Source organism: Andrena cerasifolii, chromosome 2 (assembly GCF_050908995.1).
Source record: "Andrena cerasifolii isolate SP2316 chromosome 2, iyAndCera1_principal, whole genome shotgun sequence".
Classification (NCBI taxonomy): domain Eukaryota; kingdom Metazoa; phylum Arthropoda; class Insecta; order Hymenoptera; family Andrenidae; genus Andrena; species Andrena cerasifolii.
The window spans coordinates 18,582,527-18,599,498 of NC_135119.1; the positions used below are offsets into that span (position 1 = coordinate 18,582,527).

General features: G+C 40.5%; 4 protein-coding genes across 13 annotated transcripts in view; 1 reads left to right on the forward strand and 3 right to left on the reverse strand.

Annotated features, from left to right (window-relative positions):
- Positions 1–269: 269 nt before the first annotated feature.
- Positions 270–1,480, reverse strand: Rpl36 (ribosomal protein L36). Its single transcript, XM_076830436.1, has 4 exons — positions 1,328–1,480; positions 1,019–1,145; positions 540–674; positions 270–429 (listed from the first exon to the last, which is right to left on the reverse strand). The coding sequence occupies exons 2-4, from the start codon at positions 1,142–1,144 to the stop codon at positions 343–345; spliced, it is 348 nt and encodes a 115-aa protein (XP_076686551.1). The 5' UTR covers position 1,145; positions 1,328–1,480; the 3' UTR covers positions 270–342.
- Positions 1,481–1,763: 283 nt separating this feature from the next.
- Cog3 (conserved oligomeric Golgi complex subunit 3) lies at positions 1,764–4,546 on the forward strand. Its single transcript, XM_076830413.1, has one exon. The coding sequence runs from the start codon at positions 1,945–1,947 to the stop codon at positions 4,348–4,350; it is 2,406 nt and encodes an 801-aa protein (XP_076686528.1). The 5' UTR covers positions 1,764–1,944; the 3' UTR covers positions 4,351–4,546.
- A 468-nt stretch (positions 4,547–5,014) lies between these two features.
- Positions 5,015–7,358, reverse strand: Creg (Cellular Repressor of E1A-stimulated Genes). Its single transcript, XM_076830430.1, has 5 exons — positions 7,061–7,358; positions 6,000–6,154; positions 5,635–5,754; positions 5,464–5,545; positions 5,015–5,373 (listed from the first exon to the last, which is right to left on the reverse strand). The coding sequence occupies exons 1-5, from the start codon at positions 7,356–7,358 to the stop codon at positions 5,150–5,152; spliced, it is 879 nt and encodes a 292-aa protein (XP_076686545.1). The 3' UTR covers positions 5,015–5,149.
- The window catches only part of LOC143378585 (protein trachealess-like), a 186,161-nt gene continuing 176,474 nt past the window's right edge, over positions 7,286–16,972 (reverse strand). For 6 of the 10 annotated variants that reach the window (XM_076830406.1, XM_076830408.1, XM_076830407.1 and 3 more), the window contains 7 exons: positions 16,482–16,671; positions 15,543–15,664; positions 14,779–14,972; positions 13,437–13,543; positions 13,114–13,261; positions 12,729–12,853; positions 9,000–12,617 (listed from right to left, as the gene is read on the reverse strand). In XM_076830406.1, the coding sequence (XP_076686521.1) occupies positions 11,317–12,617; positions 12,729–12,853; positions 13,114–13,261; positions 13,437–13,543; positions 14,779–14,972; positions 15,543–15,664; positions 16,482–16,671 (2,187 nt within the window). In that variant the 3' untranslated portion in view covers positions 9,000–11,316. Of the gene's footprint in view, positions 7,494–8,088; positions 8,697–8,999; positions 12,618–12,728; positions 12,854–13,113; positions 13,262–13,436; positions 13,544–14,778; positions 14,973–15,542; positions 15,665–16,481; positions 16,672–16,972 lie in introns of those variants that run through there. The other 4 variants (XR_013088310.1, XR_013088308.1, XR_013088311.1 and 1 more) reach the window with 4 other exon arrangements.

Below are 16,972 nucleotides of genomic sequence, written 5' to 3' on the forward strand. Positions count from 1 at the left end.
ATGAGTTGGATTGGTTGTTTCTGATAGAGACGAAGATAGGAACCTCATTCCCGCACTACTTCCATTGAATTGAGTAATTTTTCAAACTCTGACTTTTTTCAGCTTGTTTATCTTCTAGAATCTTTTCTAAAAACAGAAAACCTTCTCAGAAGCGCCGCTACAGTGCATACATAGCATAAAGTTCAGTAACTAGTTGCTTACATACCTTCTTCTCCGCACCTTTTATTGTAAACATGTTTAAAGAGGTAATAAATGAATAAATTTGCTAAACGAAATAAAGAAACTTTTTTTTACATATATTTTATTAATATGTAATAGTATAAGAATTCAATAGTGCGTTAGTTAATGATGAGCAGCTGCTTTCCTCATCTGGACAAGGATGTTTCCAAGTTCTTCACGTTTCCTTTTAGCTCTAATGTGTGTTCCCAACTATATAATTGTTAAATGTGTTATTTATGCAGTATATAAAAATTGCTAATATTATTTATAGAGTAAATATAAAGTTTAGAATAAATAAAATTCGTTTCGAATACACTTACCCTTCTCTTTAAGAATTTCAGTGCACGCTTATCCTTGGAAACTTTTAACAACTCCATAGCACGCTTCTCATATGGTGCATGTCCGGTTACCTCACGGATTATATCTCTGACAAACTTGTCGTGTTTTGATTGTGTCTGTAATTACAAAATTAAACAGGTTTAATCATCTATTACTAGCAACCAACTATTAATTGCGTGAAATAATTGATGATTACCCAAACAGAAATACAAGCAAACCACATACATATTTCACAATGTTTACATTCATACTTTAACTTGTCACCAGCAAGTTTAACGAAAGTTTTTCAGTAAAACAATTAATTCATTTGTAAGTCCTTATACGATAGAACACTAGAAAGAAATAATAGCGTATCTGCTCATAGTTTTCATCTTACCAAACACAACGAAACTTGTCTAACTCGTGTGTTCAATTGAAGCAGTATACAGTTCGATATTGCTCATTAAGATGAAATACCTACCCCCTTCATTCGGGCTGGCAAAACGCACACCGTCTTCCTCTTCTCATTCTTATTTTTGGTCGCACGGATCTTGGTCGTTTTGTGGCCCTTATTGAGACCAACCGCTAATTCGTATCTCGGAGCCATCCTGCGAAAATAACACCGTGAGTTTCATAGGTTAGGTCACTCCCCGACAATGTTAAAACGCACGTCGCGCGATAATATTGCGTATCTTATATTCTAATAATTAGTGACAGCACATGCAAGTAGAGAAACATTAACGTTTCAACAGGATCATAAGAATATTTTACGATTCAGATTGACACAAACCTTCTCGGCTTGATCACTCGCGCAGGAAAGAAATACGGTCCTGCTTTCAATGAAAATCATTCGTTCGCGCTTCATGCGCGTGCGCGGTGGTGCGAACGTATCCGATTTACAACGAAAGCGATGCAAAATTCTATCCAATCATTTCGATTGATCCTGCGTAAATATTACGAAACGTTGAAAATAATTAATTGCAATCGCACAATGAATTAATTAGCAATTCCGTTAAAGATATTATAATACGATTATAGAACGAAAAGAATTTCAAATGTTCTCAATATATTTAAACTAAGGATTACGAAATTAATTAAGTAATAAAGAAGTGCTTTTACCAAAGATTACGCTGATCTTCTTATCATTTGAAACTTTTAAGATATTTCAGTCAGAAAGCGTTTTGCGACAAAATACAATTCCCTATGTTTCATCCGGTGGTCATACTGCTCGCAGCGATCGAACCTGTCTCAACTTCACGATTATGATTCGTAATTGCTGCGGTGTCAGTTTTTTGAAGTCAATTTTTTAACTTATATTACAAAACGGCATGTTTGTGATATATACGGTTCTACCGCTTTCTTCAGAGGTATTCATTCCGTAACGTTTATTCCTACTGACAAGGAACAATGTCCAAAGTAAAAAACATTCCGAATAACTTAACCAAATGGGATCTGTCAGAGGACCCGCTGGCACCGTTGACCGATCGCCAAAAGGATTGTCTATTAAGCTTGGAGGAGGAATTATTTCCAGACAACACTATCAAGGCTGAACAGATAGATGGTACCGCGTGCACAAACGAAGCAGATAAAAAATCAGTACAAATAGAACGGTGTCAAGATCTGTTAGAACATTATGGTTCGTTGGAGCAGAAGTGTATAGCCAGGAAAGATGTGAAGTACATGTCTTACCTTAACGAACTCCAGGCAAGACGCGACGAGTGCCACGAACTTTGCCTTCAAATAGAGGAGGCACTGGAGAACTTTACGATGTTGTTCAAACAGTATTCAGAAGTGTCAGACAAAACCACCTCTCTGTACAATGCCAGCGAACAGCTGGACTCTGATCAGAGGAAACTGAATACCACTATAGAGAACATTACGGAATACGTGAAATATTTCAAAGATATCGATATGATGATGGAGAAGCTGGAAGCGCCCACGTTATCCGTGAACAGCGAGATGTTCTTTAATATATTGAATAAAATCGACATGAACATAGATTTTGTGCAGGGTAATTCTTCGTTCAAAGAAAGTAACACCTACTTAATTAAGTATAAACATTGCCAGTCCAAAGCGCTGTCCATGATACAGAATTATATCTTTAATTTATTTAGTAAAACGACGGAGAGTATTTTAAATTTGAGGGACAACGACGATTCCCAGGATAACGGGGACGCGGCCCTGGCACTTTTCTACGGGAGGTTTCAAACCATTTTGTCTAAAGTTAAGCCAGTCGTAGAACAGATCGAAGCGAAGTCGTACAAGCGGCAAGAATACGATAGTTTATTGTCGGAATGCCAGCAATATTATTGGAGTCAAAGGGGGCTGGTGCTAGGGACCAGCGTGCAGAAGTCTCTAATGTTTGTGAAAGAGAAATACAATGGCGATCATTGTAGTCTGGTACGAAATTCATGCGCATTACTGTTACACGCGTCGATGGATGAATATAAGTTGTTCTATGAATTCTTCTCGAAGCCATCTAGTGGATTAACAGCATACCTTGAGAGTCTGTGTACTTCTCTGTACGATATGCTAAGACCGTTTATCATACACATTAATCATTTAGAAACGCTAGCCGAGATTTGTTGTATTTTGAGGATCGAGATGCTGGACGAACATGTTCAAAACAATTTCGAGCCCTTAGAGGGATTCGGAAACGTTTGCCTGCAACTGTTGCACGACGTACAAGAGAGGCTTGTCTTCCGTGCGCATCTCTATTTGCAATCGGACGTCCTGAATTACAATCCGTCTCCAGGTGACCTGGCGTATCCGGATAAATTGAAGATGATGGAAGATATAGCAGAGTCGATTAGAGAAGAGACTCGGCAGACAAATATGAAGAAGATATCAGTATCGTCTAACGAGGATAATACGATGGAACCTGTGTCTAGAAACCATATTGTAATAGATTCTATTTATCAAAAGACACACATGGGTAACTCGCCTGCGGATCTTCATGGAATGTGGTACCCGACAGTCCGAAGGACATTAGTTTGCTTATCAAGACTGTACCGATGCGTGGACAGATCTGTCTTTCAGTCCTTAAGTCAAGAAGCAATATCTCTCTGTGTCCAAAGTATAGAGAACGCGAAGCAGGAGATCGAAAAGAGGGCGACGCCTTTGGACGCGGAACTCTTCCAGATAAAACATTTGCTGATACTGCGGGAACAAATCGCACCGTTCCAAGTAGACTTCACTATAAAGGAGTACAGCCTAGACTTCTCCAAAGTGAAAACAGCGGCATTTGGTCTGTTGGAGAAAAGCTCAAGGTTTTTTACTCTGTCTAATAACGCGTTGCTGGAGTTTTTATTAGAGGGTGCACCACAGATGAAGGAGCAGCTGATAGACTCGAGGAAATATGTGGATAATAAGTTAAAGTACACTTGCCAACGACTTATACAGCACGCCACGTTTATGCTGATACATCCAGCTTTGAAGTTATTGGAGAAAGAGAAATCGTACGCGAATGCTAACAATTCAGATAAACCTCAGGAGCACGCTCTAGGGAGCCCGCAGGACGTTGCTGCAGCGATTAGCGAAGTACTGCGGATAATTAAATTCAAATGCCCTGAAATTCAGCAGCTGATGCAGCTGTATCTGTCTAACAAGGAGACAGAATTTATTCTATTCAGACCGGTGAAGAACAACGTGTGCGCCGCGTTTACGCAATTGTATCAGGTATTGAGTAAATATTACAACACGGAGGAACTTCTGCTAATTGCTTGCCCACTGCCGGAACAAATCTCCGTCATGTTAAGCTCGTCCAGCCTTGTTCATGGAAAGAGCACGCAGACTGCTGCAAAGAAAGCATAGCCAAAACGGACTAACAACCTTCTGTAATTATATACTGTACATTAATACTATTTTCGAATTGTAATCAATTATGAATTTTCTTCAAAGGAAATGCTTGCTTTTAAAATAAATAATAATATATAGAGGTTCCACATTTTTAAATGTATCATATAGAATGTATATAAACGATGGAAATATAATTTATATATAAAGAGTAGTTGGAATGTTTAAGTGATATTGCATAAAACATTGTAGCGTGTACAATCTTGAATTTAGGGAATAGTATATATTTTAATTCTTTGTAACGTACTTTAAGAATGTGCAATTTTTATATGAAGGATGTACATATTTGAAGTATAAAATCACGTCAGATAGAACAGAATTTGTACTAGAGGTCCCTATTTCCCGTGTATTTACATACACGTGTGCACGTGTAGTAAACGTATCCGAACTTCAATCCGTGTAATGCTATTACACGTGTGCATGTGTATTTCTAATTTGTACGCCTCTTGAATTGAGATTTATAATCTCAAATAAATGTCGACTGAAATTGCTACGAGTGTAATAATCGAAACGATACCATACTTCGAAGATATACTAATACCATGTCTACCACTTGTTCCAATATCAATAATCAGTTCTTATCGTGTTTCCGTTAGATCCAAAAATGAAACGGCTTGATTAATTAAAATTAACTTATAAACCTGTTATGTTCGCTATTTTATTTTATGCAATGAATCGCCACTCAGGTAATTGTGAAAAAATATCAATATTATAAAAACATCGGAAATGTATAAAACTACTATTACACGGTATTATATTATATAGCACAGACCACCGGATTTAATACATTAGAAACAGGCTGATATTCTTCCCCCGAATCATTCTGGTAACCTTCCAGAGGGAAGCGTCGGTTGAACTCGTCGGTAAGGTTGGCAACTGGTGGATTCAAGTATTCTTTTACACTGACGTATTTCGGGCCGCCGAAAGTATCCAAAACCACGATAGTCATTATCTTCAGTTTGGCAAAGTAGAAGTGATGACCTGCAATAAAACGCAAGCGATTATTTAGATAACTAGACGCGACAATATTATTATTTACTAGTTGAAATTAATTAATAGGCGGATTCTTACTTGGTGGCATATTAACTAATTTCGGATGACGATTGAAGAAAACCTTTTCCGCTGTTTTAAGCTCAAAACTGTCGTTCTTCAACTGTTTACGAGAAAGAAGTAAGTAATTAGTAAGTTTGTAGTTCGTGTTAATAGAGTGAATCGATACATTAATATCTTTCATTTACTGACCGTTTTGATTCTCCCAGTTAGGAGTACCCTCGCGCAACGAGGATCCATGGGGTCCCATTGTTTCGATTTACAATAGTCTCCTTGGGCTAGCGTCATCAACATTGACACGCGATTATCTTTCTATGAATAAAAAGTTATCAAACAGACAGATTAATATTAACTATCAGGTGAAATAAATTAATAAAGAATCACGACGATAAATGCGGTAAATAAATTTTTCCGCGATTTATATCACAGTAATGATTGGATCCGTCACGTTACTCGCTATCTTATCGGAGAAAGGTAACATCGATCAATAGAGTTCGATCAACATAGGGGTTGTTTGGTAATATCGGGGGTACATGTACCCGTATAGTGGCACTTACAGCGAGATCTTGAGCCGTGAAGTCCAGCGGTGTGAGATAAAGATATGGAATACCCAATCCATTTCCCAAAAGTCCGTCGGTGAAGGAAACTAAAGTTACCGCTGGAAACAACTCGATATCCTTTCGCGTGCTTATCGTCGCCACTGGTACCCATTCTATGCAGGGAACGATCGGTAACAGAATTAGTACGTGAGTTTCCACGCGAGGAAAACAGTAATTAAGAAATATTTAGACGATTCAGTGCGTTTCGTAAACAAGTACGGATTAAAACGTGTAAAAAATTAATCGCGGTACGTATTTGCAAGTGGGATAACCCGAACACAATCGTAATCGACCCGCTAATTTACAGTTGTGTGTTTAAATTGAGAGAAGAGTGAAATCTCTGTTTACTGTCAACAATAACCTCACGCGAGGACTTGCATCTCGTATCGTGAAAAAATTCAAATACGTTTGCTCGATAATATTCTGAAACAAAGGAATAAATACAGCACATTTCAAGTGCACCGTAATAATTTAATTACTATGTTGTAACAATGCTATCACAATCGATTAGCCGACTCGATTGATTGATTCAACGGAGGTTATAAACCGTTACTTATTTCTGCCGAACTTGACCTTTGAACAAACAATCAAGCTCGGTTTAATCCACAACACCATTGTCCGATTGGACTGATTATTTCCGTTGTGTCGCCAAAGGAAACCGTGTACGTGCTTGATAAACTTGAAGCCTTGTTACGCGATAAGTAAATCTAATGATACGTGTCGTTTTATATCGCAAATTTGGAATAGCGCCAACATTGTGCGCACGAACCTAATATTAATTTCAGACAAACGATCTGCGCGTAGCGTAAGTACACTCATGCGTGCGCACGCACCAGCGGACGCGTTATTCTCGTCCTACGCTCGTGTACGCTTTGTACAAATACACTCTTAATTCCCATAATTTAAAATGGTATTTTATATCTCCCTTGACATCAATGCTCCCACCTTAAACATTATCCCTATCACACTTTCGAATTATCGAAAACGCTGCAACTATACCATAAGTGCAATGTGCATACCAGCCTGATTCACGATGTATCTTGCCATTAGAGCAGCCTCGTTGATTGGCGGTGGATCAGAAATAGGTACCTCCTGGTTCCTTTCGTCAATTCTATCCACATCGTGACTTTCGCGATGGCGCTTCTCGTATTTGGTGTCCTGCGAATAATTCTCGCGCAGCTCCCTGAACTTCTTCCACTTCAGAAACTCCTCGAACTGTTGCCATTCATTGTCTTGCGCCGCCGAAGCCTCCGTATACTTTTTCGCCTCAACCGTCAAGATCAAGAGAGCGGTGAATATCGCGAAACGCCAAATCATGGTTGCTGTCCGCTGCTGATTCCCTCGGAGGGTAAAACGTTCCCACTCCACACACTGCACGGTCCTGTCGAATCGCGTTGCACTTGCGATATTCGGTTTGAATTTCGTTCACCCGTCTCTTATATAGGCGCGGATCTGCAAGAAGTATAAGCGAATGACGAATGAACGAGCTCCAATGACTGTTGAGTTTGTCGACTTGAGCGAACTCGAGGCCAAGATATCGAACATCGGAATCGATCGAGGAGCTGCGCTACGTAAAGAGTGATTGCACTCTTATCGGTAAGAACCTTAACCTAACACTGGCGAAACATCGAGCATTGCTCTCGGATTGAGCAGCGGTTAATTTAACACTTTTACCTGGAGCGGTGCTGAAAAGCAAATGACAGTGACGTTACAGAGTTTCACAGAATCGAGGGAAAACTGGGGGAAAATTCGGTCTTTCATTGTATGTATAAGTGTACGTTGCAATAATGCTCCAATATTTCTTCGATGACTCATATCTGAAGACTTTCGAGACAAATTAATGATACTTCATAGGAGGCAATTTTATAACTGTTTTCTAGTTTATGTTTCGAGCATGCAACTGAAACGAGTATGTAATCATTGAAATATTGGAGTGTAATTATGTAGAGGTTATTGTTACCCTCACATGGTAATGCCGAATGCCACTTTTCAAATTAGTTCGATTTCGGGTCGAACTACGAAATTATTAAACTATAGCGAGGAGCAATTAAAGATGCTTAATTGTAACAAGAATATTTCTATTGTACTGTAATGCTGAGATCTGGTGATTCCCTTTAACAGTGATTGTAATTACAAAACAAATGGTTGTCTTTTACCACTAGTACCTATATTCTATGTATATTCTAGAAATAGTATATTCTAGAGATAGTAAATAACAAATTCGTGACTTTTACGAAGACTTAGGTGTATTATTTTTTATTTCTTAATTACAATATGGATTTTTAAACAAAGAATAGTGGAATATGAATATCTATGGATACTTCTATGTAATTTGAATTTATGGCTTGCTCGAACAATAGAACAGAACAAGCAAATTTATTATCAGTCTTATAATCTTTACACCTGAATTTATCTCGTTATATATTTTTCAAGAACAATTTTGTAAGGCAAATTTCTGTGTGTACCGCATTTGTCTGTTTTAAGTACTTTTCTTATGCAGTGCATTCTTTACACACAATTTCTTTTTCGCGAACGTATTTACACGCGGAACATTGCTGTTTGGCAAAGGCTGATTCCCATCCAATGTTAAATACCTACGTTTCTATTAACAGAAACGTTTGACTTTGTTCCAAGCGACTGGATTAATTGAAATTGCTGAAATAAACATAAAACATAGCCAATTAAATTAAATTTCTTAACTGTACATTACGAAGAAGGCTCTACGCTCTCGATTTATCTGACAATGTAATGAATATTCAGAAGATTTTCTGATTAAATTTCTTGAACGATTATGGATGTTCGCCTGAGTTTTACGAGACATCAAATGTATTGAAGCAAATCTATTGGCACTGGGTAGTCGTAGCTTTTCAAAAGAGGTATCGCGCTGACTGTAATGAAAAGTAAATGTCGCACGGGATATAACTTTCAAGTTCAAGGGTGACTGTAAGAATTACAAGGTTTTCTTTTATCAAGATGGAGACGTTATGCATATATTTTAGTGATTAAGTCACTGCCTTACAATGTTCCTTCAACGAAAATAAACTTCGTAGAAATTTCAGAGAAATTATGAATAGAAATATTCAACAGGTGGATCTTACAGCACATAAATTGTATTTACACTGTGTACTCGTCAAAAACAATTCGTCAATTTACAACAAAACATAATAATCTCTCTGAAAGAATTCGCTACCTCTAGCAATATATATATGTATATATATATATCGTTCCTAAATTTCTCTTTACAAAACTGTGCGCGCATTTGTCGAATACCTGCGAGCCGTAATTTACCAACAGCTAAATGCAGCTAACAGAAGAAGAGCCGAAAGTGTTTCGCGCTTATTGGTGGATGCAATTATTGCACATTGTTTTATTCGGTAAGGCAGTGATTCATTGTTACCGGGGCAAAGATGCTTGATATGTATTAACACTGACCACAAACGATCCCCGCCTACCATGAACAGAGAATTATCATCGCGAGTGAAGCAACGATCAGTAAAGAGAGAAATGATAAGCGGAAGAATGAGGTTAACGATTCCAAACAATGCACATTAATAGAGATAGCGATTCCCTTCGATAAATGTTATACACACACTCTCTCTCTCTCTCTCTTTCTCTCTCTCTCGTACAGAAACAATGTTTCCCTCCTCGTGTTAAGCAAGGTAAATCTTTTTTTTGTTATCTCTAATTCGATCCTCTTAAATTAACGCTAAAAAACGTTGTAACGATTGCACTGTCGACTTCACTAAAGTCATATCGTATTTTTACGCAACAAAATGTTACAGTATAAAAAATTACGACAAGTACGGGCTTCTCGAGTTAATTATCGCTAAACGACCACGCTCGTCCCAGCATTGAACGCTGATAAGTGTCTCTTTCCTCGTTCATTCCCGTCGCTCCGCCCGCGTATCACGCGACGCACAGCTATGCTGAATAGTCATTCTCGGTTCTCTCACCCATCGTCGTCGTCTCTTGAGCGTAGCACATTGAACGTACCCTCACGTTTCATCCCTTTTCTTCTTTCGTCTCGAACACGCACGGCGGCCATCGTGAACACGACCATCTTCTCGTCACGCTCACGCGAATATCTCCGAAATCGTCAACATACATAATAATTTATTTTGTTATATTACAATATAAGTCGTTCTACATAGTCAAGATAGAGAGCAGCGATTTCTTATTTTTTTTTTCTTTACACTTCGATTGGCACAACAGATGCACGCGCATAGGCGCCGCAAGCGAAACTGAGGGCGTTGGGGGCTCGAGGCGCCGAGCGGACCCCCGTGCGGCCGTTCACCCCCTTCTGATTCCTCCAGCCTCCCAACCCCTCCAGTTAAGCTCGCGGTGCTACTAGATCGCTGGTTTCGATGAAAGAGAAAAATGGAAGGGAAAGGGGAGGAGGTTCGGAGCAGAGTTGTGCATTATTCGAATAATGTTTCGAGTAACTGTTGATGGACAACTAATATAAGTTAAACAACAATGACATTAAGTTGTAAAAGTCCTCTAGCAACTCCCAATCAGAGGGTTTCTTTACAAGACATAAACAATTGAAAATTAGAAATCTGTTTCCCGACTCGCTTCATAATTTTCAAACGAGCGCACTATTTTACAACTTAATATTATTCTAGCTAAACAGACATGGTGCTACATACTGCGCAACGTTTATCCACTGCATCTCGTGTTTTCTCAACATTACTAAATTCTGTTGTGTTGCAGAATTAAAAGTTATCATTAACAATCCTTCTCAATAGTTATTCACCGGTAACGGGTATTACCCCGTCGATTCCCTAGTTAAAGAGTCTTTAGCCATGAACGATATTCCATTCCTGGCACAGTAAAAATTGATTCGAAGAAACCCCAGTGGCGTCTTTATGTCATGGGCACTTTGGGCAGTCGCCAGGGGCCCCATGACAGTAGGAGCCTCCAAATAAAAAAAAGTCTGATTTTAAGTCCTATTCAGGGGCCCCAGTGCATTGCTTTGCCCCAGGAGCCTGCAATGATCTTAAGACGCTGCTGAGAAACCCCTCCTCGAATACTCACTTCAACAAGCACTCGAATAACGCCAAACCCTGATAGGGAAGCGAGGGAGGAATGAAATGAAACAGAAGGAAAACAGACTGAAAACGAACGAGAGCAGAGAGGAAAGAGGGTACAGAGTGACGTCGAGGGGGGTGGGGGTGAATAATACGTTTATCACTGATATGCATGATTGGGGGGGGGGCTTTGGGCACGATTTCAGTTACTTAAGTACACGTGTCTCGCGCACGGGACCACGCCACTAGGACGTCGAACTGTACCAGCCGTTCGTCGCCGACTTGTTAGTCGGATGGTAGATGTGGAACCCTGCACCAGCCGCTGGATGATGGTAAAACTGCGTCTGCTCGCTCAGTCCTGCCGAGGCGTAAGCCGCGGCGGCGTCCAACGCGCTCGGATGGACGGCGGCCGAGTACACCTGCGGCTTCAAAGGCAACGGTTGGGCCGGCTCGTACTGGTGCCGTAGCACGGGGTCTGTGTAAGCCGACGAGCTCTCGTAGTTACTGATCACGTTCACCGGGTGGAGCTGCTGCTGCTGCTGCTGCTGTTGCTGCTGTTGCTGCTGCTGCTTGTCTCTCGGCGAGACGGACGACGGCGGCGTCATCGCTGAGTGGTAGTCAACACTGTAGCCGCTGGCGGTCGAGTAGGAGGACACCAGGCTGGTGAAGGCGTCAGCGCAGCTGGTCCCCGCGCCGGCTTTCTGATTATGCGCGGCAAGAACGAACTGGTGCTCACCGTAGGTACTGGACCCCTCTGACCCAGGCGGAGTAGGCAGGGGACCGCTCGGCGCGGTTTCCCCGGCGTAGTAGGTCCCACCTGACGACGGGGTCCTCGTGCTGCCAGTGGACGTGATTCCGTGCACGTTGGCGCGTATCACGCTCTCCCGGTTAGCGTAGAGTTGTCTCAGGAGAGCAGAGGCTGGCAGCGGGGCGGTGGTCGACTGCTGGGGGCTCAGGTGTCCCAGGTGGTGATGAGCACCGATCCACTGTATCGTGCTCCTCTGCTGCTGCTGCTTCAGCAGCGTGTCCGTGCTGAAGTCCGTGGGCTGGTGCAGCGTCGGCGAGTGGGATTTGTTCAGGCTAGCCACGGGGAGGTGCTTGGACATCGCTTGCTCCAGGTCTTTCACGGAGGTGCCTGTACCGTCGGCGGTCGTCGTTCGATCCTCCACGCGTCTGCACTTCGGGCTGGCCGAACAGAGCACCTGGTCGCCCCCAGAGATGGAGTGGTTCGACGGGGCCGGACTCAGGGCGTGATTCCTCTCGTTACTCGCGACCTTCGTCGGCGCGTCCTCCTCGTCCTCCTCCTCCTCGTTCGAGCTGCTGTCGTCCTCGTTGATTTTCCGCTTGCGACCACGTAACTTCACCTCCAGCGTGCTGATGCCACCGACGGTCGTCTGGGGCTCTTGCTGCAACTGGGCTATGTTGTCGTGGTGCCTGCTGCCCCGCTTCTCGCTCTCCGAGCCCCGGGTGTCCTCGCGATCTTCCGGTGGAGACCTGTGCGGGTGCTCCTGATGTTGATTCGGCGGTCCACCACGGCTTCTTCCCTCTGGAATGCGGTGTTAAGTAGTTAGAACAGGGGTAGAGGGATAAAAATGGGTAGGCTGTAGTTGTACATTTTATGTTTTTTTTTTTATAAATGAAGCTCGAAATACGATACCTCCTCTATCGGCATCCGGTGATCCATTCTCTGGGTCGTTTCCAGCGGCGTCCTCGCGCTTCACGCCCATGACACCGTCCTCCAATTGGCAGCAGTCCATGATCAAGTTTTCATACTCCCGACCACTGAACAAATGTAAATGATTAATTATGATCTTGCAGGAATATTATACAGTAGGATCAGTGATCGGTTTTCACCAGATTTTTTCAAATCAAACCAAAGATTTTGGCATCAGTCTTAAAACGATTAAGCGTTCTGTCAAATATATATATTTGCGATTTTAAAGAAGATTGAGAAAATGGAATATCTTAATATTTTTTCTATGGTAATGTGAAGTATAACTTCGAGAAAGATCGTTGGAAATAGTGACTGCCTTGTTATTTACCTTATGACATAATTGACACAGATGATATTTTGCTCCTCGGCGTTTTTCGAATTGCACACGACAGTAGCGCACGTCTGCAACCACGTGTACCCTCCGCTTTTGTTCATCAACCTATAGTAATGTGTCAACACTTGTCCCTTGTGAATCACTGAAACAAATCAATTCGTATCTATGAAGGTTACTCGATAAGCTATACAACGACAAATGTTTGCAAGTCGCCCTTAAAATATCGAATTACTCGTCTGTACGGATTATTCGTCTCGCGTTCTTTTATAGCTTGCTTTTCATTTGTATCTAGTAAAAAGAGACATGAAAATACTCACAGTCAATGTGAGACTTCCGAAGACGATTCGCATCTTCCCCATGGCACAATGTATAAAGATTTTTCCCCGTTAATTCGTCGGCCGTATAGTCTAATAATTCGGATACCCTGTAAACGAATATAGAGAATTAATTACGTGATTCTGAAGGTTTAATGAATTTTAATAAATAGGTAATGGAGGACAGTACTATAAAACATGTTCTCAGGGTGGTCAATAAGTACATATAAAACTTTAAGCTTCAATCATCCCCGAAACAATTGAGAAATACTTTTGAAATTCCAGTGTACTTTAAGAGAATTTCACGTTTAATTGCCTTTAATAACTATTTCCCAAATACGCGTTAAATTATTAAACTTCTTCTAAACAGAATAGCTTCAGGATAACTTATGGCACCTGCATCTATCCCTTACAAATCATAATGTTTCAACCCCCTGTTTCACGGTTCTCCTTTGGATGAACTTCAAAATTTCTGTGGGTTCTCAAATTTCAGCAGGTAATATTTTCAACTGGCATTCCGTTTTTGCAATTCGGTTGCTCAGTCAGGAGGCCGAAAAAAGGGTGGTCTTTGGAAATTTTTTACTCAAACGCTATAGCACATTTCTCAAAAAATCTTTTTTCCTTTTAAGGATTGCATCTAGTACCGTGCATCGTAATTTTGTTGTTTAAAAATATTTATCAATAACTAAGTTATTGTCCATCACTTGAAGGTTCTGTAAAAAAGGCTTCTGCAGTGAACACTGCTGCTCAAAAGTCCATCATCTAAAATAAAAAATTCAAAAGAATTTACTTATTATATTATCTAGTATTTGAACGAAGGATTCTTTTATTCGACGCTTAGTTTTCTTTTAATTGACAAAAATCAGACACGATTTATGATAACAATTTTAAACTTTTACTTTAAACATCAGCCATTTTTTCTCAAATCAATATTTCGAAAAATCCTTCGTTGAAATACTAGATAATATAATATAATAAGTAAATTCTCTTGAATTTTTTATTTTAGATGATCGACTTTCGAGCAGCAGTGGTCACCGCAGAAGCCTTTTCTTCTAGAGAATCTTCGTGTGATGGACAATAACTTAGTTATTGATAAATATTTTTAAATGAAAAAATTACGATGCACGGTACTAGATGCAATCCTTAAAAGGAAAAAAGATTTTTTGAGAAATGTGTTATAGCTTTTGAGTAAAAAATGTCTAAAGACCACCCATTTTTCGGCCTCCTGAGTGAGCATGACTCCTTAAATCCATTAGTCTTGAATGATACAAGAGGAAATTCGTTGACCATCCTGACGAAAAGAAAAATGCCGAGTACGAGTTATTAGCAGAGAAATAGTGCTCACTTTGGTTCACAGTGTGCTATCCGAAAGTCGAAGCTGATTCGGGTGACGAACATGTCGGTTTCGAGGCGAATTTCGTGCACACTCGGCGGAGGAAGTGCGATCGCCAAGCCGACCATGCCCATCAAAGGTGGTGCGTTCTTTCTTGAATGGCTAAACGTATACTGCGGTCTCAAACGGCATAGTAACAGTACGACCTGAATTTATAATAGTTAATTAACACCCACGTTCTCGTTAATTAAATGTTGATTCACGAATTGTCGTGCATGGATAAATGGCGCGCCATCGGGCTGCGATTATATAGAATTCTGTTAAATGTATCAGAAACTACTTTTAGCGATCATCTTGTCTAATATACATATATTATACTAGCTTTACTACTCAGCTTCGCCCGAAATTTAGATTCTGATTTTAATTTTTTTTTTTAAAATCAGATTAAAAAAAATTAAAAATTAAAATTTTTTTTTTTTTGTGAAAACAGTCGCATTTGTCTGGATTATTAAGACATAATGATCTGAGGCTCATTTCGTGATCCTAGAGTTTATCGTTCAAAAGTTTTTAGGCGACAGACAAACACACAAACATGTAAAAGCTTTCTGCTTTATATATTAAGATAATAAGATCAGATTCTGTACAAGTGACAAAGTATTACGCTTGACTAGAATATATTAATTGATATTTGTCACATGTTTATGGCCTACTAGAATGAGGATATTTTAGAAGAAATTTTGAAAATTCTTCAATGTACGAAGGTGCACGACACTCACCCTATATCCAGAAGACTTAAAATGGCATCCCCGTTTCGTTAGCGTGGATTTCATCCGCACGCAGAACGCTCGGTCGTATCCTTTATAAAGACTGGTTGCTGATAACGACATTACCGCAGACACTGTGGTTAAATTAATAAACATTCAATTAATTAATCATTTACGCGTCCTGTGTGAACGGTTAAGAATTTAAATCGAGAAGGTACGGTGTGCCCTTCTTCCCAAATCGTATTTCAAGCGACTAAATAATAAAAAAAAAATATATAAAAAAATTGTAAGTGAAACGATTTTATTTAAAATGCACTAAAAACTTATTCTTTTCTTGTACTACAATTTCGACGATGATATGTCACTTTAAGTAAAATCGTGGGGCATCAACTATAGTTTATCAATTTTCTGTCACATTACAATCTGTATCCCGCAATTAAAATATTTTCTCTCTCACAACAAATTCATTTCGACTCTTGCTTCTGCATTAAAGTGATTCATATCCTGCGATGAAATATCCTGCCCCATGATTTTACTTAAAGTGACATATCACCCTCGAAATTGTAGTAAAAGAAAAGAATTAGTTTTTAGTGGATTTTAAATAAAATCGTTTAACTTAAAAATTTGTTTTCCTCCCCAAGAAGTTGCACAGTCATTCGTAGCTACTTGAAATTTATAAATTGGCAATCTCGTCGTGAACGGCCTTGTCACGACGTAGACAGCGAAGAAGCTGTGCAATGATGGTCACAAGAAAGTATAAAAGTTTATTGGGACTGCCCTAATTTTTGTTCATAGATCAAAGAGGCTCCTCAGAGTAACTCAGCGATACCAACGCGGTAACAAGCAGTGCGCCGTTAATGCTCACTGCTGCAGCTGTGCAAAAACACTGCAAAACTTTCATTTAACCATCACCGCATGCCCGAGCAAAAGGCAATCAATGCAGAAATTCACCGTCGGGATTCGCAGTGGACGTGGAGCCATGTTCCTCGGACGCTGCGCTGCTCGGCGACGCTAAACCGGAACTCGACGAGTGCGGACCGGAAGATGCGGGCGAGGACAACACGAGGCCTAACTGCTCAGCGACTTCCGAGTGGTCCTGCTGATGAACGTAATCGAAAACGCTTGATCCCGTCATCTCTACCTGAAATTCAAACGCACAGGCTCCACTTTTCGCGTCATTGGCTACTGCGAGCGATTCTTTTTCTTAAAAGAAACTCCTGTAAGTTGTTAAACGGAAGTGCCAGGCACCGCTGGAAAGATTCCACGACTAAACTCTAGGAGGAACGCCCCGAATCGCCGTCACCGTGACGAGTTGCTTCGCGGTGACTTAATCAGAGGAAAACTTGTCTCTGGGAAAGGGTTTCCTCGGGGTGACTTAATTAGAGGGAAAATTGCGCGGGTCTGAATATGATAGTATCCTTGAAATACTGGCCTGACGTGAC